The 26,393-nt window shown below is 44.0% G+C and overlaps 2 protein-coding genes across 4 annotated transcripts in view; one reads left to right on the top strand and one right to left on the bottom strand.

The window, feature by feature from the left end:
• sbf1 (SET binding factor 1) overlaps positions 1–21,673 on the top strand; it is a 45,378-nt gene extending 23,705 nt beyond the window's left edge. For all 3 annotated transcript variants that reach the window (XM_061762345.1, XM_061762347.1, XM_061762346.1), the window contains 32 exons: positions 2,335–2,412; positions 3,251–3,364; positions 3,449–3,577; positions 3,836–3,934; positions 4,011–4,218; positions 4,933–5,045; positions 5,216–5,365; positions 5,637–5,705; positions 5,801–5,962; positions 6,059–6,324; positions 7,171–7,343; positions 7,421–7,494; positions 9,371–9,563; positions 9,712–9,839; positions 10,151–10,326; positions 11,156–11,292; positions 11,448–11,655; positions 11,736–11,932; positions 12,113–12,250; positions 12,309–12,404; positions 13,406–13,480; positions 13,946–14,118; positions 15,254–15,430; positions 15,984–16,085; positions 16,166–16,351; positions 16,497–16,623; positions 16,702–16,832; positions 17,088–17,435; positions 17,546–17,751; positions 18,552–18,639; positions 18,747–18,878; positions 19,311–21,673. In XM_061762345.1, the coding sequence (XP_061618329.1) occupies positions 2,335–2,412; positions 3,251–3,364; positions 3,449–3,577; positions 3,836–3,934; positions 4,011–4,218; positions 4,933–5,045; positions 5,216–5,365; positions 5,637–5,705; positions 5,801–5,962; positions 6,059–6,324; positions 7,171–7,343; positions 7,421–7,494; positions 9,371–9,563; positions 9,712–9,839; positions 10,151–10,326; positions 11,156–11,292; positions 11,448–11,655; positions 11,736–11,932; positions 12,113–12,250; positions 12,309–12,404; positions 13,406–13,480; positions 13,946–14,118; positions 15,254–15,430; positions 15,984–16,085; positions 16,166–16,351; positions 16,497–16,623; positions 16,702–16,832; positions 17,088–17,435; positions 17,546–17,751; positions 18,552–18,639; positions 18,747–18,878; positions 19,311–19,409 (4,752 nt within the window). In that variant the 3' untranslated portion in view covers positions 19,410–21,673. The remainder of the gene's footprint in view (positions 1–2,334; positions 2,413–3,250; positions 3,365–3,448; positions 3,578–3,835; positions 3,935–4,010; positions 4,219–4,932; positions 5,046–5,215; positions 5,366–5,636; positions 5,706–5,800; positions 5,963–6,058; positions 6,325–7,170; positions 7,344–7,420; positions 7,495–9,370; positions 9,564–9,711; positions 9,840–10,150; positions 10,327–11,155; positions 11,293–11,447; positions 11,656–11,735; positions 11,933–12,112; positions 12,251–12,308; positions 12,405–13,405; positions 13,481–13,945; positions 14,119–15,253; positions 15,431–15,983; positions 16,086–16,165; positions 16,352–16,496; positions 16,624–16,701; positions 16,833–17,087; positions 17,436–17,545; positions 17,752–18,551; positions 18,640–18,746; positions 18,879–19,310) is intronic.
• A 637-nt stretch (positions 21,674–22,310) lies between these two features.
• LOC133472044 (E3 ubiquitin-protein ligase Hakai-like) lies at positions 22,311–26,317 on the bottom strand. The gene is made up of 6 exons (XM_061762356.1): positions 26,179–26,317; positions 25,127–25,297; positions 24,952–25,055; positions 24,704–24,787; positions 24,544–24,617; positions 22,311–23,916 (listed from the first exon to the last, which is right to left on the bottom strand). The coding sequence occupies exons 1-6, from the start codon at positions 26,189–26,191 to the stop codon at positions 22,944–22,946; spliced, it is 1,419 nt and encodes a 472-aa protein (XP_061618340.1). The 5' UTR covers positions 26,192–26,317; the 3' UTR covers positions 22,311–22,943.
• Positions 26,318–26,393: the final 76 nt, after the last annotated feature.

Below are 26,393 nucleotides of genomic sequence, written 5' to 3'. Positions count from 1 at the left end.
AGAAGGAGAGAAAGAGACAGAAAATAAATGGCCGCAAGAAAGAACAAAAGAAAGAAGCGTTTAGATGTTTAATTGCTGAGCTGCTGTGTCAATTTGTATTTTATTTTATTCAGAAGGAACATGTATTATAATTTTAATGAATGTTTTGTCATCTATTATTCCACTGCTCTCCTGATGTTCCAGTTTGTTTCCCACGGCACCGTTTCAGTATCGGTGTCAAGGTCCTTTATGCGAGTATAGTATCGGAATCAGAATTTTGGTATTGGGACAAGACCAGATTCATGCGTGTGATATGATTTGGGTTGCCAAATTCTGAAAATGACACAAAAGTATGATTTATGAGTAGACATTTATGTCTTTTAATTTCGGAAAGCATTTTTGGCTAATTTATAAGGCTTGTTACTCTATTCTTAGGTAGTCGACATGCTTTCTTAAGCGACGAAGGACATTCACTATGTTGGGCTGTGCTGGCCATGTCATGGACCAATACAACCACAAAAAAATGGCCTTCTACCACATGAGGCTATTTACGATATCTCCACCTTGTCATTACACAACATTAGGCAATATGAAAAGACACTAATTCATGGTGAAACTTAATCTGAATCATCAACTTGTACAACAAAGGGTATCGTTTGAGTACTCGCCACAAATGGATGAGTTTCATTTTCCCTTCACATGTTCCTCTCGCTTTTAGGAATTCCCAGTGGATTACAATTTGCCCAACACATTTCTCTGGATAAGTAAAAACAATGTGTGATAGTAGGGTCACTCACTTCCACAAAGCATGTCCTAAAGAATATATTGAGACATTTGAACTTTGCTCTGTGAAATACTTTTAGCAAGAAAACAACATTATAAGTGGGAACAGATATTTGTGGACATCTGTAGTCTTAAACAAAAAAATGAACCCTGACCCAATATTTGACTTTTACATGACGTATGGTTATAGTCATGTGACGAACCGGACGGTCTGTATGAATGGAATGACACAGTGGAGCCTTTAACATACATTATTGCCCATAAAGTTTAAATGATTTTCATGTCATCTGGTTACTCCTATTTAAATGCATGAGTAATCAATTATGACCTTTTGAAAGGATGACATTGTGTGTCCGAGTTACCTTTGAGTTCATACATACGAACGATCATATCTAACTGTTCAATGTCACCCATCAAATGATTATTATTTTCCTAAAAAAAAATGAACGAAATAAAAATAAACGCTAATGTCAGAGGCCTTACATCACAACACAAAATAAATTATAAAACAGGAAAAGCGATGATCATGTCTCCAATAGGCAGCTTTAATTTGTTAGCTTGTCCCTAAGGTTTTCATGGAAAAGATAGGATCTGGTGTGTGGGACGCATGCAGGAGCCACGATGCTATAGATTGTTGGTAGGCAACCCGAAAGCTGGGCTTAGCTGCACCCAGGAAAAGAGACATTTTCATCACGGTCTGGATCTCCTTACGCCATTGTTGCGTGAGCACAAGTCTAAAATATTTGTGATTTCTGACCTAAACGTTGATAATGTTCATGTGTTTTCTTTTAAGAGGGATTATTGATTATTATTATTATTATTATTGAGTATTGATAAACAAAGTTGTTGGTGTTTGAGGTAAGATAATCAAATTGCCTCACAGCGATGAATAAAGTTTTCTTCTTCTGAATCTGAAATAACATGATAGATTCAGAGTTTCAGTTATGTACTGTAGTTCCTCTAATACTGGACAGTGTTTCCCAACCTTTATTGAACCAAGGCACATTTTTGTTTTTGCAATGTCCCAAAAAGTCGATACACAGGTTAATTTTGTCCAGTATCTCCTAGTGAAAGAGCATTTCTTTTTTCTGCCGGTCACTATATGTTGCTGCCAACCATAGTCGACCAAAGATACATAGTTCATAGGTATTAAATCATTTTCAGATCAATTAAGTGATATTGGATAGTTTCCTGTGGCACACCAAAAGGTACACTAATCTGCAGTAGTAACTTTCATTATCTCAGTTTTACACTCCTAATTTAATAGTTAACGTTAACGTGTAAACTGCATGTAAAATTGGACCCAAAAAATAACTTTCTTATTAGACACCTCCATTCTAATAGACTGTAAAGAAGATAGATGCCTCCCCCAGATATTTGCAAAAATTTAAAATATAATCATATATGAACACATTATTGGTTTTACATGGAAATAAATGGTCAAAATGTTCTTATTTCACCCACGTTTCCCAATTGGTGATAGGCATTGAAATGAGACAGCCTCAATCTGTTGGTTTATCTCGACCCTGCATTCAAATTGATTTGATTTGATTGTGTGTTTGCTGTCTGCAGGTTTTGGATCCTGAGCTGGAGGTTGCTGATCACGCCTTCCCACCTCAGTCTTCGCTACCGTCGGCGCCCAAGATCCAGGTGAAAATCTGCAACCCTATGTACCTTTTGTAATTGGATATTGTAAACAGAAACACCCAAAATTAGTTTTCCTCCGTGCAAGACCCCACGAAATATTCTCGCAATGACTAAGACCACAGCTAAATATTAAAAAATGAATGCAATCTAATTATTTAGAGGCTTTGTAATTGCGTCACTCTCTTAAATGGGCTGAGCACTCAGCAGCAGAACAATTTACGCTGAATACTGTATTCACGATAATTCAAAATTGAAACTATTACTTGGAGATGAGACTATATGAAAATGTCATATCACTGTGTTTATGACCAAAGTTATCTTGATGATCTGTATTCGCTCAATATTACTAAAAGCCATGTCAACGAAAAACAAAACATATAGAATCAGCAACCATATGCACTTTTTCAAGGTAGAAATGAAATTATAAACCGCAACATCCAAATCAAATGTTCCTGCAAAAATTTATTTAAAATATTCACAACGAAAGTGATGTATTTAATAGTGAAGGGACATTATTATAGAAATGTTATTACTGTATTAAGGATCCTCGTAATTGCCCATAAAAGGGCCTTGCACACAGAAGAATAAATTAGGCTGAATATTGTAGAAACAATAATCAAAGTTTTTTAAATTAAAAATTATATCACAGTTTATCGGTGAACCATTTAATCCCTAGTTAGCACTTTAATTAATTTAAGCACTCTCAGGATGACTCTGTTGTAGTTTTTGACAGAAATTGAACCTTAACTACAATTATCGGTGATACTGTAGCTATAGGTGCAGTGATTGATTCTAGTGTGTACATGTTTGGACTTCAGCTGGACTGTGATGTGTGTTTCAGGATAAGGAGATCCGGGCGATCTTCCTGTGGTTGTTTGCTCAGCTTTTCCAGGGTTATCGCTGGTGTTTACATATCATCCGCATTCACCCCGAACCAGTTATCCGCTTCCATAAGGTACGACGAGGGCCCTCCGTCCAAACGAAGGGCACTGTAGTCCAAATCGTATTTTAGATCGAGGACTCTGTGTGTTTTCCCCAGGCGGCCTTCCTCGGCCAAAGGGCGCTAACAGAAGACGACTTCCTCATGAAGGTTTTGGACGGCATGGCGTTCGCAGGTTTCGTGTCGGAGAGGGGGCCTCCCTACAGAGCAACAGATTTGTTTGATGATGTGAGTCCGGGAATCCAACCGAATTTACTTCACTAAAATTTGTTCGGTTAGCGTCCCAGCGGCGGTTCGGTTAGTGTCCCAGTGGCGGTGTTTGTGCCACACAGACCCCCTTGTATTGCAAACCCAGAACCTGTCGACTGTGAGGTCGACGTGCTAACCACTAGGTCACTTTGCTGCTTGCTGCTTTATACACAACGGTGTTGAAATGTTTTTTTTTGACACTGAGAGAGGAATTCTCAACTTCCTCTGTTCCCACAGCTGGTAGCCAATGAGGTGGAGAGGATACGGCAAGAGGAGGCCTCACCGCACAAAGTCATGAATCATGTGAAGGAGTTGGCCGAGCAGCTATTTAAAAATGTACGTCTCCCAATGAAATGCCCCTTTTTCAGGAATATTCGTGCGTAACCACTCATGTGTCGGTCTCACTCTGTAGGAGAACCCCTACCCGGCAGTGACCATGCATAAAGTCCAACGACCGTTAGAAAACGGCCAGAAAGCCACTCGGAGTCAGACGTCCTTCCCCGGGCTGGACGAGGTCACGGTACAGCTCTTCATCGACCACGCCACCGCCAAGCTCAAGACCGCACCACCGGTGGTCAAGGCGGAGGTCAAGAGCATGGTGCCGTCCGGGCCTCCGCTGGGTGAGTTACGTTTACAATGTGGAATGATTTGAATGGCCACAAGAGAATTGTTTAATTGGATGGAAAACCTAAAAGGCTTTTTAACAACATGCCTGTGACGCGCTCGATGCAAAGGAGGAAAAATTGTTCGACACATTGCACGCATTTCTTGTCTTGCTGAAATCAGCCCGTTTTCAGGGTCCAGTGTTTTCTCACGCAAGCGAAACCAGCCTTTGCGCCGCCCCATATACGGCTCGGCCCGTGGCGAGTCTGGCTTTTGTTACCGTGACGACCAAGTGATGAGCCTTAGTTTTTAACTGCAGTGGCCTTTGCGGGCTGCCTTTCTCATCTCGCTAGCAAGTGTACGCGTAACAGCGAGTGGGATCTCTCCGGAGAGCGTGCGCGTTGCGGCCGGCTTCCCCTAAAATCAGGGGGTGGCGAACCATCGTCCCGTGGGGCATATAGAGAGAACCACAAATGTTCATAATACAAAATAAGAAACATGTATTTGATGAGTGCATCATATTTTCTCATTGAATGACTCTCAGACGGCTGAAATGACTCCTAATAGGGAAAAGGTTCCCCACCCCCTGCTTTAAAGTTTTTAGAGGTGCAAGTTAATCATCAGCACTTCCGGCCTCCCAACTTCTCCCCCTCTCTCAGCATGTGTTTAATGGGCTTCATTTTGAAGTGCCACAGTGATAAATGAGCCTCGCACGTGCCCCCCTTCCGCAGGAGACACTGTGGACCGGAACGGCAACGTGATGGCCAACAGCGCCCGTCGGCTGGAGGTTGTCAGGAACTGCATCACATATATCTTTGAGAACAAAATGCTGGAGGCCAAGAAGGTACGAATGTTTTATGGACAAAAGTGCACTTTTTCCAGTTCTGGCAATTCTGCTACAAAACAAAAAGTTGTAGAAAAATGGCAGTTTTGTGTCGTGTACTTAAGTCAAGTAAAGCCAGTCCTGTGCAGTGCAAAAGCGCCATGGCTCCAATTCGCATCTTCCTTTTGCAGCTGATGCCAGCTGTACTGCGGGCTTTGAAGGGTCGAGCGGCTCGGGTGTGTTTGACCCAGGAGCTCAATCAGCACGTCTTACAGAACCGGGCGGTGCTGGATGACCAGCAGTTCGACTACGTCGTCCGAATGATGAACTGCACCTTACAGGTCTGTTACCACTTGTGCTCTACGGTTGGATTTGTAGCTTTATTTACCTCTTCATTTTCACCAGTCGCTAGGTCACCTTTCCATTAATTTCATACAGCGTTTATGCCCCCTTTATTTTCATGTGACATAAATTGAAATATTGCAGAAACCAAGGCCTCTACCCTTCTACAATTTAGTCAATAAAAGCCCCCCTGGCAACTCTTTGTGGAACTACAGTATGCAGTATTTTCTATGAAACAGTTCACAAGCATCATATTCTGTTTGTGTGTAGGACTGCTCGCATATGGATGAACATGGCATTGCAGCAGCCCTTCTCCCGTTGGTTACAGCTTTTTGCAGGGTACGTTTATCAGTCGACATTCTAATTAAATTGAAGCGAGCTTCACACCGTGTTTCACACGGACTGTCGCTGTCCTGTTTTTGTTGGTCTGACAGAAATTGGGGGCAGGCATCACTCAGTTTGCGTACAGCTGCGTACAGGAGCACACGGTGTGGACCAACATGCAGTTCTGGGAGGCCATGTTCTACAGCGACGTTCAGAACCACATTAGGGCGCTTTACCTGGAGACGGAGGACGGAGAGCATCCGAACCAAACGGTGAGTACAGCTGATAGGCTAATGTCGGTTAACACTTAAGCCTTCGCGATTTCATAATGATCCATCACCAGCAAACGTAATCCAATTTATCGTCAGGAGCAGCAGGAGGGATCGGGCAGCGGGCGGGAAATCAGCGCGCTGGAGCTGGCGTCGGAGCAGAGCCGCCTGTGGCCGACGCTCGGCAAGGACATGCAGACGGAACGCGTGCAGAAGGAGGAGAGCACCGTGTTCAGCCAGGCCATCCACTACGCCAACAGGATGAGCTACCTGCTGCTGCCGCTGGACACCAGCAAGAACCGCCTGCTCAGGAGCTCGGGCCTCGGGGACGTGGAGAGCGTCAGCAACAGCTACGTAACCAACAGGTAGGAATGGGATCAGTTTCTTTATGGGTCAGTACTTTTTGGCTCCTTGAGGTTGTGCTCTTTAAATGTAGGGAAAATGTATGTACAGTATTGTAAGTGTAATTCTAGAACTGTACAAAGAGAAATATAATGAAAGTGACCAATTAATAAGCCTGATAATATTTCATAACAGCTTTTAACAGACTATATTTACATTTATATTGGATAAAAATGTATTTTGACATTTCTTATGTACTTATTTTTAATGTTGCATAAAATAAATATTTTTGTAGTTTGATGGTTTTGGTCAATTTAAGTAGTTGTTCATTTGAAAAGTTAAAATAGTAGTTCATATAGATCACAGGGTTCCATTTGAATAATATCACTTTGCATCAGGTTCTCCTTCATTTACACAGGTGGGCAAATAATAACAAAAGTTATGCATAATTTTTTTCCATTACAACTCCTATTAGTTATCGCTATCAACTCCCCAATTAAGATATTGGTTGACATTTTAGGAGCGATTCCCTTTATTACATGTTTTTACTGTATTTGTATCTATCCTCGGTTGATTAATCCGAGATTATTAATAGTACTTGTAAACTTCTTTTTTTCTAATCTAGTTTGTCAAGACTAGGATTTCTCACATGAATTAAGTGAATTCAAAAGTGGGGAATTAATTCATCACAGCATATCAAACAGTCCCCAGATATCTAATTTTAAAATGTGTCAAATGGAGCCTAGCAATTAAAATTTTAAGTCAACCATAAAACAACTTTTAGAGATGAAAAAAATAGCAAATTTCAAGGGCTCTTCTTTCTTTCTTTCTTTTTTTTTTTGGGGGGGGGGGGGGCGCGGGTCCCGTAGTATTGCAGGGAGCATGGCGGAAAGTTACGACACAGAGAGCGGCTTCGAGGATGCCGAGAGCTCCGACGTGGCCAACTCGGTGGTGCGCTTCATCAACCGCTTTGTGGACAAAGTGTGCAATGAGAGCGGAGTGACCAACGAGCACCTGAAGGCTCTCCACACCATGATACCAGGTATCATTCTCCTCATGAAATAAATCATGTTAAAAGGAGTCATCTTCCATACTTACGCTTCTGTGGTTCGGTTCCAGATATCGTTCAGATGCACATCGAGACGTTAGACGCAGTCCACCGCGAGAGTAAACGACTGCCGCCGATCCAAAAGGTAACCAATTCCTATTTTTACGCCCCACTGGAGAAAGGCCACGCAGAGCGAGCCCGGCCAGCCCCGCCTACTTCCCTCTCCACCAATCCCTACCGCTCAGACCCGCGGTGTCACGCCAGGTATGTCTGTGACGCCCAAGGACGACTGAGCAAAGCATGCCGGGTGACGATTGCTCTGCCTCGTGTGCCGTTTTTCACGTCCCGAGCTAACGTGCGTGCCTTCATTTGGAAGGGTGCCGTCAGTTGGTGTGATGGAGAGGGACGGGGGCTGAGCTCAGTGTAAGCCAAATTTAGTCATTATAAATTGCATCATGGGCTGAGATAAACCTCATCATCAGCTGTAAAAGGCAAAGATAATCACAATGTGGACGTGTGGCTTTCGGCACATTGATGTAAGCGACGGAACTTGGGAAAAAAATGTGGGTATTCTTCATGGGTAACTAACCCACTGAACAGAATACAACATGTGCTGTTGTCATAACGTTAATATTATCATAATATTATATTATTATTATGATATATTATATTAAGAATATATTTTTGGCTCATATAGTTTACAGCCAGCCATACTCACACGCATGGTCGTAAAGCATGAGAGAGTTCCGAAACATATTTAGTGCAACATATTTGAATGTTGAGTAAAAATTCAGTATTAGGGGTGGGAATCACAGAGTAAAGCGGTTTACACATCTACCGATTTGTAAAATGTGAGCGACCCACACACGACATGAAAAAAAATCAGCAAGGGTGCGCTTCTCGCTTTTACGGTGCTTGCGGTGTACTCGAGACGACCAGCACACCACGCACATAACGATATCTCCACTGACAATCGCGAGTCTCTGCCCCCCAAACCAGATGTCTGTTAAGGTATTAAGACTGAGCTTGTTCGGATTGATGAAAATACAAAGAAGATAAAAAGAGTGGTAGAAGAAGAAGAACCGTTAGAAGGTAGGCTAATTGGTAGCTTGGCCGGTAACGACAGTTTGGTTGCACGTTCTTCCCTTGGCATTTGCCTGTAGCTTGATCGAATTATCAATCGGAAAAATGCTCGATTTCGGCCCGATTATTGGTACGCGCATACTCGTCACAATCATTCTTTTTCATTTTCAATTCACGTCACAATCACGGAGTCTGTGGTTCGGCCAAAGTCGGTTTTGAGCACGCACGTAATGATTTGCGATCGTAAATATTGAGCGTGTTTATAGTAGGGCCAAAACAATTAATCAAATAACTCTATTGCAAAGAAAGGTTGAGCATAATCTCCGCCTTAAGGCTTTGCAGAGATGTTTTTTCCGCACGGACTAATGTTACCGTGGACCCACGCGCCGCTCTTTAGAAAAAAAGTTGCCGCGATGGTGGTGAGCTAGGAAATCAGAACTGGCTTACACAACAGCCCATATACGACCGCAGGCACAAGGTAACATAAACATAGTTAGCTAATAATATAGCCACCGCTAGTTCGAACATATTGTAATGTCCCCGCAAGTGGTCAGGAATAGACACAGCCGCCGGTGCACTTTCAATCACTTAACTGAACGAAAGAAACGGGTAATAAATAACCACATTCCTACACTAGCTTCTGTGGCCCTCAACTGACGGCCAGTCGCGCAACACACAGACCGGCTCACTGTAAGTCGTTTTTTAACATCTGCATATTTAATATAACTAACTGACATCCGAAGACATGGTATCGCATCCCACCCCTAGTATATAAAAGGTAGGTTTATGGAAATAGATTATGGCAGGAGTGGTAAAGTGCATGGTTGTTGTTCTCTTTGTCAGTTTCTCCACTTTCAGCCCCCTTGGGCTCGTTCGTGTTCTTTCTGCTTCGGCATCATTAATCCCGGTCTCGCTCCATCTCTGTTCTCTCCACCCAGCCCAGGCTGCTGAGGCCGACCCTTCTGGCAGGCGAGGAGCTGGTGATGGACGGCATGCGCGTTTACCTCATCCCAGACGGGCGCGAGGAGGCCACGGGGATGATGGGAGGCCCGCCCCTGCTGCCCGCAGAGGGAGCCATCTTCCTCACCACCTACCGGCTCATCTTCAAGGGCACTCCCACCGACCCTCTGGGTGAGAGCCTATACAGTACACGTGCCATGTGCAAATTTGACCCGCTTCGACTAAATGTTTGTTAAATAAAAGAAAATAATAGAAATCTTGAAACTGAAATTGTACACGCCATAAATGTGTGTATTTATTATGGGCTTCCCTACTGCAGTGGGCGAGCAGACTGTTACTCGTTCCTTCCCCATCGCGTCGTTGACCAAGGAGAAGAGAATCTCTGTATCTTCACCCATGGAGCAGGTTGTTCAGGAGGCGTTACAGCTACGGTCCTGCACCTTCCAGGTACTGTAGAACTGTATGAAGAAAGGAAATGACTAGACTATAAATATTGCTTTGCCACCATCTGTTGGCATCTTGGTGCCAAGCGCCGATGTCGAACTCAGGGAAGCAGCCTCATTTACTCAGGCCGTAGCATTGTCTAATATAAAAAGCGTTGCCGCCATCTTGTGGCATCAATAGTCAATGAAAAATCTTTGTGCGGTCGCCAATTACTTGCAAATTTTCACGATGGTGAGGATTTACTGTAATTGTGACCACGCACGTTGTACCCGACTTTACAGTCATTCTTTGACACGCGTTCTCTCCGTCCGCAGCTGATGAAGATCATGTTCGACGAGGAGGTGGCGGCTGACCTCGCGGAGGTTTTCAGGAAGCACATGCACAAGCTACGCTACCCCCAGCACGTGCAGGGAACGTTCGCCTTCACCGTCGGTCAGAGTGGCAAGCTGGTAGTGGAGCACAAGACCAAGGACAAGAACCAGTCACTCAAGTATGAACCTCTGAATTTTACCAAACTTCTGGTATTTTTAAACAGAAATTACTACCCCAAGCCACTAATACTAAATTAGAGAGTAACATATCGCTGACGTTGGGACGAAACCACCTATGTCCAATTTTGGTCCATTGCAATTTTTCACAAATCAATACTATACTATACTATGGTCAATTTCCACGAGGATGTTATCTTGACGAATATTGACCAATCTAAAGTTTTGAAAACGGCTCGCTGTCTTTGACGATGCAATTTAATTGGCTCACCAAACATGCCGTTCTTTTAGTTTCCTTAAAAGTGATGGTTTTGGAGATGCAAGGTTTCCGCCCGATGCCAGCGACATTCACAATTAACTCCTAAATTACTCTGGACAAAGCTTGACTTGAAGTGATTTAGCATTTCCTGAATGGATATTTTTTGGCAGGAAATCACACCAGACATTGGTGGGAAATGTGAATGGAAAAGAAAAAAAAAAGAAAGTATTTTTAAAAATAATTATTATTTTTTTAACATTTTGACAAAGATCCCAGTAACTTTTAAGATCATGAGGAATTTGGAAAGGGACGTCATTACTTGACGGGTAAAATGTAAAAAAAAAAAAAAAAAAAGAGTGAAAGAGAGAGAAATTGCAGTCATTTTAAATTGCTAGATAAAATATATCCGATCACGAAATAAAAAAAATTAAAAATCTACATTTTGACAGGGGATGAGGAGTTTGGGTTTCACAGTCTTCTACATTTATTATGTCTTCTTATGCCCTGTAACTGTCAAACATGTTCGTGACCTAGCATGATGAGGGATTTGTAAACATCTTTGTTACTCTCAGGACACTTTCCAAAAACCTGGTAAAGAGCGCCAAGCGGACCATCGGCCGTCAGTACGTGACGAAAAAGAAATACTCTCCACCTACCTGGGAGAACAGGAGCAGCTTTCAGTCAGAGATGGATGAGGATGAAATTTCAGGTAGGCTAAAACTCACTACAATCCTCATTAATAAGTCGATTTTGTCAATTCCTGGTTAATTGCCTCGAAATGTTTCTAAGTTTAAAAATACCCGTAACATTGCAACCCACCCAGTAGTCAGGGTGAAATTTGTGTATATGCTTATGCGTCCGCAGTCTCAGAGGAGGTGGATCAGAGCTCCCTTACGCTGTCCTCCACCATCCGCTCGTCAGACAGACAGACTATGAGTAACGTAGTCGAGCGAGCGTGCTGCCGCGACTACCAGCGCATGGGCCTGGGCACGCTGAGCAACAGCTTGACCCGCTCCAAGAATGAACCCTTCCGAATTTCCACAGTCAACCGCATGTACACGGTGTGCAGAAGGTGAGTGGCGGTAAATCAACACGCAGAGGTTTGGCGTGATCATAGAAGCGTTCAATCCCACGTGTGCGCTTGCGTCGTAGCTATCCCGGCCTGCTCATCGTTCCGCAGAGCATCCCGGATACCACCATCCAGAGAATCTGCCGCTGTTACCGGCAGAACCGCTTCCCTGTGGTTTGCTGGCGGAATTCCCGGACCAAGGCTGTCCTCCTGCGATCGGCAGGCTTCCACGCAAAAGGGGTGGTGGGCTTTTTTAAGTCTCCCAATGCCCCAACTTCGGGTAATTATTTTCGCCATGTAGGGATTTCATTTTATACTGTAAACCTTTTCAAATGACTTGAATAATGATTATAGCCTTTTTCTCTACCGCTGTAGTTTGAATGTGTGAAGTGTCAGTCAAAAATATATATATATATTACGTGCGGAAATAGCCCGATTGACCGTACGTCTTTGTGTGCAGTGCCCTCCCAGGCGGACTCCACCAGTCTGGAGCAGGAGAAATACCTCCAGGCCATTATCAGCTCAATGCCCTCTTACAGCGAGAGCAGTGGCAGGAACACGCTCAGCGGCTTCACCTCCACCCACATGAGCGCTTCGGGTGAGTGCGACTTTCCGGGCCACTCGCTCCCAGAGCTGACCGCGGCCTTTACCCACAGACTCGTCGGATAAGCTGCGGCAGCCAAAGATCGGCGCTCTGATGAAGCAGGTGATGGGTGCCAAGGAGGACGTGCCCGGAACGTTCAGCAGAGGAGGTGAGACGCCTGTGTCCAAAGCACGTGGCCCTTGTCGAAGCGTGACTTCAAATCCACCTGCGAACGACGTCTGTCATTATGTAACTGAGGCTCGATTTAACCTGCGTGCCTCAAGTGCCACAATTGGGTAATGCGTCACAAAAGCACAACTAGAAAAAATATACATGGAATCGGTTAAATCGGTACACATGCGCCAATGCGAGAGCAGTGTAAATGCGCGTATTGGACATACAGGGTGGCCTGACATATAAGTTTGATTTTTTACGTGCCCACCCTCGTAACGCTCTTAAATCTTAAATGATCTTTCCCCATTGATATGAATAGAAATGACATTAATCTGTTACAGTCTCCCCTCAAAAAGAGATAATTTTGTCATTTAATTTTAATCAGGAAAATAGAACTCGGCGGCACGGCGGACGACTGGTTAGCACGTCTGCCTCACAGTTCTGAGGCCCGGGTTGAAATGTTCTCCCCGTGCCTGCGTGGGTTTTCTCCGGGTACTCCGGTTTCCTCCCACATCCTAAAAACATGCTCGGTAGGGTCATTGAAGACTCGAAATTGCCTGTAGGTGTGAATGTGAGTGCGAACGGTTGTTTGTTTATATGTGCGCTGCGATTGACTGGCAACCAGTTCAGGGTCTACCCCGCCTCTCGCCCGAAGGTAGCTGAGATAGGCTCCGGCACGCCCGCGACCCTAGTGAGGCTGAGCGGTATGGAAGATGAACGAATGAAAATAGAACTCTGATATTGTACTTCATAAAAACATAGAGTAATGACGTAATCAAATAGAACGTAATGAAATAAACATTTTGCGCATCATGATTTAATGCTTTAATTCAATGTGCTGCTCCTTCTGGTTTGCCTGCCTTGACTCATATCGCAGGCCAGCACTATATAAGAATGAAATCGGAATGAGACACTTGGACCTGCGGTGTAAATCCAGCCTGAGACTGCACCGCGAGGACGCTCAATGTTGTTTTTTTGCCTGTCATTTGACCTCAGCTCTTGGTCAAAGGGCCAAAGTCATCTCCCTCTCTCAGCCCAAAGTGTCTGGCAAGGCCAGGAACTCTACTAGAGGTACAGTAGGTCACACCCAGCCCTCCCTCCCCTCCAACTAATCAAATCTCTTTAACAGAATCGCCCATGTGTCTGGCATCATCCCTGGTCGTGTTCTGTATCTCCAGACTAATGGTCTCTTCTTTACTGTTTGTGTTTGTCAGTTTGACTTCTGCTGTTGTGTTTTGTGTGCGCGTGTGTGTGTGTGTGCACGCGCATGCTGCCACTGCAGCTCTACTGTCCAGCGTCCTCGTTGTCGCTTCACTTTTGATTCTTCTGTTTGTCCAGTGGCAAGATTTGCATCAAACTACAAGTAGGAAACTGGTTTCGGGTAGTTCTCAATCACTTACTTTGTTTAACAGCATGGCTATTAGGTTGATGGGCGTCAAACAGCGTGCCTGACTGAAATCAAAGGATACCTAATTCCATTAAACATTCTGTTTTCGTGGCATGGTTCCGTCATACGCGTGTATGTGCGATTGCCAGGGAAATGGGGGAGTATCCGAGGCGGCGGGCGTCTCAGCGCCTACAACCCAGACGTGGGGACGCGTCTCGCCGGGAAAGAGTCGCCGCAGCCCAACGGCGGGCCCAGTGAGGCGTTGTTCTTCCGCCAGCACAGGGCCTACCTCTACATCATTGGGGACAAGGCCCAGCTCAAGGTGACTTGTGGTGGTTACAACCAAGAAAAAATTTATTTGTAGTAACTCTATTTCCTCAAAAATATGAATAGATTCCATACCTCAATTAATTGTTTGACAAGAAAACAGCATTGCGCATACATTATGCATATTAAACATATACATCCTAATTATTTAGTATTATTTATTTTGAGATATAGTTTCTATATTTTTTTATTGCACACTTTGTATCAATGCGGTTGAGTAAATAAACGCCTCCGACTATTAAATGTTTTCATTTTGAATTTAAGTAAATTTTAATGTGAATATTAACATACTATACTTTCTCATAGATTTGCCAGAGGCATTAATTTCTGAATTTTTATTTATTATATGAGGAAAAGCGAAAAATGTAGAATAAGTAAAATGAAATTATAAATAATGCAAAAATAAAATAACACCTCCAAGGCTCCAACCCTTATATGAGGACATATTTTTAGTTAATTTGATTTCAAACTAAGACATACAGCATTTCCTCATAAATTAGCAAAATGTTTTTTGTTTTTTTTCCATTGTTAAATAAATGACCATGTAAGGGGAAATACCTTGCATTTCTGTCTAATGTGGTACAGGTGCATTCAAGTGATCAAGTATCAATATACTTGCAATTACAATTGATTTTGATTGATATTCACTAATAAGCAAAAGTAATTTACGCCCACCCTAAAAGGTTTGTAATTGCCTATCGATGCCACAAGATGGTTGGAAAGCCTCAACGTAGTTCCTTGGCACCAAGATGCCACAAGATGGCACCAATCAATATTTTTATATTAGACATGGCTTTAGTCAAAGCAGTGAATAAAGAAATCTTGGTATTTGTGAATGCCAAACCACGTATATGTGGGGGTTCCATGTACTAGTATTACAGTATATAATTGAATTGTATAGTTGAACCATTTTATTTCAATCTAATAACAATGAGCCACTCTGTTACTGGGTAGGAAGTGACAGTGACAACAAAATAGAATCTCTAAAACTAAGCAAATTGTGTAAGCACTTCACTCAGGTAACTGGACCATATCCACATTTGATAGGTTTATCGTTAACTGGCTTTGTCACTATTCTTCCATTTTAAGGCAATAGTTTTGTTTCATTGGGACCGTGATTTGTTTTGCAGGGCGGAAAGCAGGACTCCTTCCAGCAGTGGGAGGTGGTGCCCATCGAGGTATCCGACGTGCGGCAGGTGAAGAACAGCTTCAAGAAGCTGATGAAGGCCTGCGTGCCTAGTCTGGCCTCCTCTGACTCCAGTACGAACTTCCTGCGCTGTCTGGAAGAGTCGGAGTGGATGGCGCTGGTTAGTGATCGCCCCGATGAGTCGTACTACTGACAGTGGAACCTCAGAAGTTGGAAAAGAATATCATATTTACTTTATACACTTATTTGTTTTAATGTACGTCATGAAATAATGGGTTGATTTTATTATTGTAAATAATGTATTGTAAAAATATTAAAAAAAAAAAAAAAAAAAAAAGATTTGCACAATGTAAAATTATTATTTTTTAAATATAAAATCAGGCAGAGTATTTGTATTTGTTTTAAATTAAGTTTATGGACAATGTGCACCTACATTAATCAATGTCAAAAGACATGAAGAGATGCTTGAACCAGATCTAGCAGAAAGCTAATATCCATCTGTATTCAAACTTTGAAATTAATCGATCAGTGTTACAGGGCCCTGGTCGCGAATTGCAAAAATCTGCGAGTAATTGACGCTCACCCAGAAAAGTTTGTAATTGCCAAAAGATGCCAGAAAATGGTGGCAAAGCACTTTTTTCAATTGGAAAAGACTATCTCCTGACTTAACGAAGCTCCTCCCCTCACTTCAACATAGTTCCTTGCGTGTGTAGCTGCACAGGGTGCTGCAGGTGTCAGTCCTGGCGGTGGAGCTGCTGGACACAGGATCATCCGTCATGGTCAGCCTTGAGGACGGCTGGGACGTCACCACCCAGGTTTGCAGATCCCGTAAACGAACCCGTCGCTTCCTCCGCGAGCCCGCACGTGACGCCGTGACACCGCCTCGCGTCTACAGGTGGTGTCGTTGGTGCAACTGCTGTCCGACCCTTACTACCGGACCTTCGACGGCTTCCGGCTGCTGGTGGAGAAGGAGTGGCTGTCGTTCGGCCACAGGTTCAGCCACCGTGGCGCGCAAACGCTAGGCAGTCAGAGCAGCGGGTTCACCCCGGTCTTCCTGCAGTTTCTCGACTGTGTGCATCAAGTGCGTATTCCATCCAACCAATTTCTATTGCGTTTGTCCTCATTACGGTCACAGGTGAGCTGGAGCCTATCCCAGCTGACTTTAATCCGATTAGGGGTACGGGTGTACCCCGCTTAACTTTGTTGTTGAAACCCTCCTTCCTCAGATCCATTTGCAGTTCCCCATGGAGTTCGAGTTCAGCCAGTACTACTTGAAGTTCTTGGCCTATCACTACGTGTCCAACCGCTTCCGCACCTTCCTGCTCGACTCTGACTACGAGCGCATCGAACTCGGTACCATCTTCGGTCGTGGCGATATCGCATTTTCCTTGACTCCTCTGTCTTTTGACTTAAGTCTGACATTGTCTGCAGGAGTCCTCTATGAGGAGAAAGGCGAGAGGAGAAGTCCTCAGGTGTGCAAGTCCGTGTGGGACTACATCGACCGGCTCAACAAGAAGACGCTGGTCTTCTTCAACTACATGTTCGCGCCAGAGGATTATGAGGTGAGCGCAGGTGTCAAATATTTTTATCGTTTATTCTTTCCTATCGATTAATTGAGTAAAAATTGATTTTGCATTATAAAAAAAAAGAAAATGTTCACGTGAGCTGCAGGTATTATCGTTGTCCACTTGAAGAATAACATCTGGGATATTTTTTTTATTGCTGTCATACCGTACATCAAAACAGGTCAACTGTGTACGAGTATGTGAGGGTTAATAAAGCCGATACATCAGGAGCGGCGTTTATGGTGTGCGCAGGTTCTCCGGCCGTACACTTTCATCTCCAACCTGAAAGTGTGGGACTACTACACAGAGGAGACGCTCTCAGAGGGGCCGTCGTACGACTGGGAGCCCCGGGGCCGCCAGGAGCGAGCGGCGTCGGAGGAGGCGCCCGACAAGCCCGACAGCGGAGCGCCCAAATCGCGGCGGCGCGCCGTGTGGCCGTGCTACGACAGCCTGAGCAAGACGGTGCCCGACGCCATCACCAAGCTGCTGCAGGACCTGCAGGCGCTGGAGGGCGAGCTCGGCCAGGCGTCGGAGAAGTGGAAGGACACGTGGGATAAGATCAAGGCCGCTCAGAGGAATGAGACCAAACTGGAGAGCAAGGTGAGACCAAAATATTTTTTTGGGTGGGGGCAAGGCATTTTAGCAAGCAGTAAAAAAAGAAAAATCAATCAAAATTTTTCCCCCCCTGCCTTTTTCCGCTCCTCTCCCAGTCGTCATTCTCCAGCTCGCTGCTCATGTCCTCCAACCTGAGCCACCAGCGGCGTTCCCAGGGCGTCTACTTGCAGGAGAGCGGCGTAGGCTCCTCCATCAACTTGGCTCTGGACCGCGAGGTCAGCGCTACCTCCACGCCGGCGGCGGGCCGCCCGAGCACCAGCACGCTCTACAGCCAGTTCCAGAGCACAGAGAGCGAAAACAGGCACGTGTGTACTAGGGCTGGGCGATCAATCTTTATAAACGGTGCAAAACATTTCTAAACGGTCGTATCTCAAATCATCTTTCCCCACTGAAATGAAAGCAAATGCCATTAATACATTCCACTTCCCTAAAAACACGAACAGAAATGTTCGTTGCGTGTTTTAATCAGAAATTAGCACTCTACATTATTATACTTCATAAAAACATACAGCAATAATATAATTTAATGGATTGTAAAGAGTTACAGTTTGCAAATCCTGATTTCATGCTTCAATGTTTGTTGACAATGTGCTCCTTCTGGTGTTTGTGCTTTGAGCCTTGAGTTCACAACTATGCAGCAGTAATATGAATTGTTTTCTGCATCAGATAAAGTATTTTATTTATTTCTTATTAAAATGTATTAAGGATTGCATTTGAAGGGCTAGTTTATCCATGAGGGTGATGAAGGAGCACTTTTATTTTGACATTGTCCTTTTAAGGAAGAAAAAATATTTTCTTTCTATGGAAGTTGTTATATTTGAGGCCGGGGGGAAAAAAAGAAAAGTTTAAAAGGCTATTTGGTTCCAGGGTAAGTAAAGCAAATCCCAGAAGGGGATTTGTTGAGAATAATTTCTGTCATTTGCTTTTTCTTATTATTGAAGGGGGGGGGGGGGGGAAACTATTGTAATCAGATTTGGTGGTGGGGGGTAACGTTTATATTTGAAAATGGAACATTTTAGTTTAAGGTCATATTACCCAGCTGTGATGTGTAGTCTTATGCCAAGTGTTTGATCACATTGCTTTGTTTCTGTGTCGCTTTAGAAGTTTCGAAGGCATTTTATTCAAGAAAGGCGCTCTTCTGAAACCATGGAAACCACGGTGGTTTGTGCTGGACAAGACAAAGCATCAGGTAGGAATGGAACAAAGAATTCAACGATGGAGTTGTGTCATTGCAGTCCTGAATGATTCTGAGACATTTTGTATTTGTTTGTTTTTCTTTTTCTGTGTGTAACGCAGCTGCGATACTACGAGACCAGGCAGGACAAAGAGTGCAAAGGTGTCATCGAGCTGGCCGACGTGGAGTCTGTTCTTCTGGGGACGCCCGCCATGGGAGCGCCCAAAAACATCGAGGAGAAAGCCTTCTTCGATGTAAGTCCCTCCTGAGGGTTGGTCGTTTACGACAGCGAACCTCGTCGGCTGTCCATGAAATTGGAAAGCGGCAGTCCAATTCTTTTCATATTGCTGTGTCGCATTCTGTGTTAGCATTAAGATAGCGGACTGTCATAATTCATAAGGTTCGATTTAATACACAACATGTCAGTGCCGTAGTCAAATTTATGATCGCAACTCGAGACCAAAAAAAAAACAAAAAAAAAAAAGAATCAAAAAATAAAATCTTATCAATCTGGAAAACCTCCCAGGGCGAGTCACTCTTAATTGGAGGTTCCGCCGTTAATATATTCACCAGGAACCAATCAGTCTTTTATATTGTCACCATTTTGGATGAGTTGGCCAAACAAAACTTAAAAGTAATATATTAAATGTTCAAATCCTGATCTTTGTGCTCCCCCCTCCAACCAGCTCAAGACCACCAAACGAGTGTACAACTTCTGTGCCCAGGACAGCCTCAACGCTCAGCTTTGGATGGACAGTGTTCAGAGTTGCCTGTCGGACGCATAGACGGGAGGGCGGCCCAGACTCTTGTACTGCAAAATGTCAGTGTTTTTGGTAGAAAAGAAGAAAAACGAGGAAAAAAAACGCCGCGGTCCGACCACACGGAACTATTCCACGTCTTGTGCAACGCGTCCGGCATGAAGATTCTTCCCGACTCTCCTTCTTACTAACCCTAGATATACCTCCCCTTCTTCCTGATTTAGCTTTGAAAAAAAACTCCGGGGGAGGAATGACGGAGGAGCTGCCGGATCCCATTTTGGGATCACCTGCGTGGTCACATGACGGTTCATGAAGGATTTTATTTTTTTTATTTTATTTAATTTTTTTTTTGTCTCCGCCACAACAATCTCAAGAAAGATATACTGTGAAAGCCCATCAGGATCTCCTCTGAGAGTGTTTACAAAGTGGACAAAAGCTCCCCCCTTTACACTAACCACTAGAAACAAACATTTTAGGGACGTCGAAGGAAAAAACTAAGATGTGATATAATGGGATGGAAAAGACAGACAGTTGTGTTATGGAAATTGCCACCCTATATCATATTTTGATTGAAACTCAGATTTCCCACTAAATATGCGACACCGTGAAGGCAACTCGGACAAAAATAAATGAATGAATTTGGTCGGATATCCTGCCAGATCACTAGTAATCACAGTGAAGTTGATTTGAACTATTCCTCAGACTGTACGGTTCTGAGGTTTGAATCCAGGCTTCCCGTGTTGACTTTGCATGTACTGCGGCCTCCTCCCACATTCCAAAACCACGCACGTTAGGTCCATTGAAGATTCTAAATTACCCATAGGTGTGAATGAGAGTGCGATTGGTTGTTTGTCCCCGCAATGGACTGGTAACCAGTCCCGGGCGTAACCCACCTCTTGCCCAAAGGAAGCTCGGATAGGCTCCAGCTCACCCCGTAAACCCAATAAGTACGTACTAGAAGCTATTGAAAATGGATGGTTGAAAAAGGAGGGCCCCGAGGACTGAACCCTGTGGGACATCAATCGAGAGAGAGTGGTTGATGGGGCGGTTTGTAATGTCTTATTTGTGAGTGAAATGAAAATGCAACACCCTGAAGGCAACACAACTAAAATTGAATGAAATTGCAGTTATAAGTTGAATTGATTTGAACTCTTCCTCAGGATGCAGGCAGCACGGTAGCCTAGCGGTTATCACGTCAGACTTACCTCTTCTGGGTTCGAATGCGGACTTCCTATGTGGAGTTTACATGTTCTCCCAGTGCTTAGGTGGGTTTTCTTCCTCCCACATTCCAAAACTTACTTGATAGGTTTATTGAAAACTCTTAAAATATCCAGACATGAGTATGAACGGTGGTTTCTCGATCCCGACTGACCGGTGACCAGTCCAGGGTGTACCTCAAAGTCAGCTGGAATTGTCCATCTCACCTTAATGAGGACAAGCGTTAAAGAAAATGAATGGATTGGATGTTCAAATGTCATATTTGTGAGTGATAGTCTGATTTCCCAGGAAAATACACCACGCTGAAGGCAAACGAGAATTTGGCTGGATTAACCTAATTTATTGAAGTGGTTTGAACTATTCCTCAGGATGCTACACACAAACACATAGAATGGCTAAAAATCCTGGACTTCCCCTTGTAACAATGCATTGAAGTTCCTAAATGTACGTGTTATGTGATCCCTCAAACTCCTCACTCGTCCATGTGTTGTTCTTTTGCACACATACACACACACTTGCTAACAATCCTTTTCCCCACGACTGTGTAAAATATACTGCTGTCTTTGTTGAATATGACCTTTTTTTTTTTTTTTTTTTTTTTTGAGGGGGGGGGCTGTTTTAACTCCTTTTTGTATATACTACTCCAGATTTGTATGTAACGTTTATAGTAGTAATTTATTTAACTTCTCCCTTTACGAAAGTTCCTCAAATACCACTTTTAAAATCTAGGAATTCAATGTGCCAATGGTTTATTTCTGTATTAATGTGACTAATGCTTTTTTTTTTTTTTTTTTTACTGTGCAAGTAAACCCTTTGTTTTTTTGGTTTTTTTAATGCAGTTGTCCTTATTCAGTCCCCTCCATTCATGCAAGAGTGGAAATGAGTGTTTGTGAAAGCCCGTGGCCTACTTTTTTTTTTTTTAAATGGCTGATTGGATCAAACTGTTGCAAGAATACAGTTGAAATACATGTCTGACACATGAATCCCTAGGAGGCCTTTACTTATGGACATGAGTGATACATGAAAGTGTTGCGATAGCTGGCGCGAGTGCAAAATTAAACAAGTAAAAAACATTAGTTATCTGCTTATTTAAAAAATGTTGAAGTGAGTTGAGGAGCTTCATGCCTACCAAATTTGTAGTGTTTTCGAAGTGAATTCAGCTTCACTGTGATAAAAGTTGTCTTGTCACCATCTTGGTAGCAAGGGACTATGTTGAGGTGAATTGAGGAGCTGCATTGGGACAAAGGTTTGCTGCCATTTTGTGGCATCTATCGGCAATTCAAAACTTTTTTTTTTACGGGTGTGGGGCTGTCAATTACTGGCAGTTCACTGTCCTCTAATCAAATACATATAGTGATTGTACAACAGTTGTGCAATTTATAGTGTTCCAAAAAAAAAGTGTAAAGTCAATTTAGTAATCATCGTACTATTTTAAGGACATCCATCTGTAAAATTTGGATGCTTTTGGAAATGTAGAAATTTGATCATTCTGCCCATCCCTTGTAAACACCCTTAAATAACAACATGCTTTTTAGTATTACCCACATTTTATTTGTGACGTTCAGTTAAAAGCAAAAACTGCCAAAACACACGAAAAGTCACTTTCAGTCAACCTTCGCACACAAATCCGAGGGGACGAAACATCTCAATATGTTGTGTGAATGAAAACTGATTTTGTCAAGCAAAATTACATTCTGACAGATCATCAGGTGGAATTTAATGTTTTTATTGATACTGGGGTATATGGGTCAGCTGACATACAACATAAACATTACCGTAAGCATATTTTGTAATAAAAAGGGGTGTTTCTGCTATTTCCCAACTCTATTATCTGCTCAGCGGAAAGAAAAAGATGTGCACCACAAACTGTGACATGGCAGTTTTATCAAAATACCTAGAGTATTTACACACTGCAACCCTGAGGTTTACCATCACATTTGTTTTCATACAAGTGGCACAGCCTAGTAGAGTTGCAAAATTACCGGCCAAAAAAACTAAGTTGGAAACTTTCCATGGTAATAAGCTAGGAATTTACAAATTTGAATGTTGGCTCTTTATCAGAAATTTTGGGAAATATAATTTAGTATGACACTGATCCAAATAACCAGATTACATGCAAGTACAAGGGTACCAGGATTTGAATAAATATGCAGTGCAAGTGAAGAAAACAGCAATAAAGGTAAATGCAAATTGAAATAAAAAGTTCATTTATGCTTGAATATGACACCTTTTCAGAAAATTACCCTTTATTTCCATGAAAAGTTTCCAATTAGGACTATTTCCAAATGTCGAAATTTTAACAGAAATTTTCCAAGCCTACAGCCCAGTCATTCGGATAGCAAATTACTGATAATAAGGTCGGTAGCGGCCCTGGTCCGGGTGGTGGGGCCCGGGCCCAGGCGGGGGGCCCTGCATCCGCGGAGGGGGCGGCCCCCTCGGAGCGGGCCACATTCCGGGACTCAGACCTCCCGGTTGGTTGAACGGCGGGCTAAGGGTGCCCTGGTCTTCGGGAAACTGCTGCATGGTATTGGGATTGTAGTGATGAGGAGGGGGCGCATTTACAGGGGGTCCGCTGTGTTGGGGTGGAGGTCCCGGGGGCGGGTGGTTCATGTAGGGAGGCATTTGGGCCATGATGTGTCCCGGCGGCGGGGTGATCGGAGGCGGGGCTGCGGACATGGGGGGCGGCGGGGCCTGGTTGTATACCATGTGGGGCGTCCCGGAGCCCTGGGGAGGGTGCTGCATGGGGTGGCTGATGGGCGGCGGCGGGGGCGGCGGCCCGAAGTGCTGCTGCGGCGGCGGCGGCGCCATCATGCGGTGGGCGTGCGACACCACGGGCGGCTGGCCGGGATACTCCCCCGGACGGTGGTGGGGCGGCTGGCCCGGCGGGACCGAGGACGAGTCGTCCTGGATGGGCACGGTGATGAGGTTGCTGTGTTTGCGCGTGGTCACCGTGGCGATACGGTACGTCTCGGGGGGGCCGTCGTGGGGGCCCGGGGGCGGGGGCTGCCCGTACGGGTCGTGGCCGCCGTGCGGGTGCTGGTTGGCCAGGTGCACGTGGTTCTTGGTCATGTGGGGCGGGGGTACGCGGAAGCGGTCGGGGACATCGGAAGCCGGGGGCAGGTGCACGGGCTCCTGGCGGCCCGACGACGACGACGACTTGGCCGACCTCAAGTGGCGGTGGTTGACGTGGGCCTGGAGGTCCCGCTGAGACAGGTAGGTGCGCTTGCAGCCCGACACCACGCTGCACATGTACAGCGAGCCGCGCTGGCACTGCTCGATGCGCTGCACCGGGTCCATGCAGCTGTACGTGGCCAGGCTGAACACAAAACACGCAGCCCACCCCCCAAAAAAATTAATCATTTAAAACATTTTCACAGTGAATTAAATACAAATAACATTTTAAAACTTAAATTCCAAACATATTTACAGTAGAGTTCACTTATTAAATGGAGTTCAGTTCTTAACTTAAAAGGAAAATACATCAAATTTTTTAAGAACAGTTTGATTCATTTAGATACAATTTAACTTGTACACGCAATTCATGTCAAATTAATCACAAAGTATGGCTTTTAAATTGTCCTATACTTGAGTGCAGTGTTAATGTTTAAAGTGCATAATGTTACTGTGGCCCTAAAATTTCATTGTAATTAATATACATTTATTAAATTTATTTATTTTTAATATCAGTAAAATACTTTTAACTTATGTTTTATGTTAAATAACTCAATTGAAATTATTTAATGATGATAAACAGTGGTACTTGCAAATTACAGATTTTTGGGGGTGAACCTATCCTCCGTTATCAACTGAAAAAGTCATCTATGAGCAGAGTGTAAGAAGCGCCGCAACCATTGTGGTCTCCTTGTGGTCTTTTGACACATTAAGACAACTGGGAAGTGTTTTAAATAATGAAAAAAAATGGCATATGTTCTTGAAATCTCACCCAGGGCACATCTTCTCTCCTTTCTTCTCATGCAGCAAAGCGCACTCGTAGCAGAAGACGTGTTTGCAGGGAATCTGGTGAGAGCGAGGAAGGCAAAAATGTTGACCGCTCGTTCTCGGGCTTTTGCTTGGGAACCAATCCCAACACGTTCGGCACGTACCATGCGTCCGTACAACTGGATAGGAAGCCCGCATTTGTCACAGAAGTGAATTGGGACTTCGTCCCTCTCGCCGATCAGATTCAACTGTTGCCGGGGGAACAAGAGGCGAGAATACGTTCACTCGCACAAGATTACTCTGCCAGCGTGCTTTTACCCTTGTACACTTTAACCCACACCATTAACACATTGTAAACTAACACCTCTCTGACAACGTCAATCAAAACCAAGCATTTTCAGTCGTAATATACCTTATAGTCCCAAAACAGCGGCTGTGGGTATCTCCTCTGGGCAGCAAACACATCTCCTGCTTTACCACCAAATTCAAACTTGTCTTGCTTGAAGCCAAAGTTATCTGTGTTGCACAAACGGGAAGAATCAGGCAAACAAAAGCAGAAGTTTGGCAGCTATCGAAAAAGCACGGACCGTCTTTTTCCGGCGCGTCGCTTTTCAGCGGCGGCCTGTTGCCGGGCCTCTGGACGCGGGGAGGCGGTTTGATCCTCAGGGGCTGCTTGGAGATGAGCTTGATGGGGATGCGCCTTCGGACGTCCGGACCGCCCAAGCTCCCGGAGCCGTCGCTTCCTTGGAGATCGTTATCTATCACAGGAGCAAAAATCGTGCGTTAATGACATTATAATTACTAGCGGACAACTACAGCGGTACCCCACGTAGTCGCAGTTTCACGAGAGACGAAACGCCCGCTCGTATGTCGCAAAAGCAGTTTTTTATCGACACGTTGGAAACTTTTGACCCGAGGTATGTGCGACCGAGCCGTAAAAAGGAAGGAAGGCATAAAAGTAGGTTTCACCGAAGCAAGGATGGAAGGAAAGCAACTCTGAGCGACTGTAAATGTAATCAAATGAAAACATTCCCAAGTGTACAGTATGGCTTCTTTTGGCCCACTCTGTATCATTTTCTTTTAGACTGCGGGGCCTCTCACAACCTGCAACCTTATATTTTTTAAAACATTAAACAAGACTATGCAAGCGTTCCCAGTCTGAATTTATAATGTAAGATCAAGCATGTATTTATATATTTATAAAAAAAAAAAAAAAAAAAAAAAAAAAACACGACCCAAAATGTGTCCATTTTTCCTGTAAGCTCTTGAAGCGTCGACGGTAACACGGTTAGCATTCCGAAAGCCTCGGCATCGCCGCTCAAACATGAAGCGGCTCCACAGTTAGAAGACGGATCAATTCCCAAATTAAGCCTCTCTTATTACCATTATAAGCGGTATTAAATATTTGAATACTCAGCTTTTGATCACTTTAAACGAACACTGGGAGGTCTCGCTCGCTAGTTCACGCTAACCTGGCCCATGCTAAACGGGAACGTTAGCTTCTGAAAGCTAACGCGAGTCAGCACATTCGACAATATTTTGGATCTCGTGTTGCACCACTCTAAGGCGATAGTTATTTCCAAATAAATCACGAAACAACATTAAATCGAGGCGGGGGGAGTGAAAATATAACACTTGCCGCTTTGGTCCATGTTCCGAGCGAGCCGGCGCAGTGCATTGTGGGATTAAAGCGAGCGAGAGGGAGGAAGGAGGCGAAGTCATGACACATAATAAACGTTTTTACGTTTACACTTCATAATTCTTTGTAAATCAATCCGAAAGCAATGCAGTAGATACGTCTAAACATGCATACATTCGGCGAGGAGGGAAATAACACTTCATTTCGAATGTTTT

The sequence above is a fragment of the Phyllopteryx taeniolatus genome, chromosome 22 (assembly GCF_024500385.1).
Source record: "Phyllopteryx taeniolatus isolate TA_2022b chromosome 22, UOR_Ptae_1.2, whole genome shotgun sequence".
Lineage (NCBI taxonomy): Eukaryota > Metazoa > Chordata > Actinopteri > Syngnathiformes > Syngnathidae > Phyllopteryx > Phyllopteryx taeniolatus.
This window is presented reverse-complemented; position numbering and strand designations above follow the sequence as displayed.

Coding starts and splice junctions, on each gene's coding strand:
- LOC133472044 (XM_061762356.1), bottom strand. Junction 25,056..25,126: donor CGACGCGCCGGAAAAAGACG/GTCCGTGCTTTT, acceptor TGTGCAACACAG/ATAACTTTGGCTTCAAGCAA. Junction 23,917..24,543: donor GGAGAGAAGATGTGCCCTGG/GTGAGATTTCAA, acceptor TTTTGTGTTCAG/CCTGGCCACGTACAGCTGCA.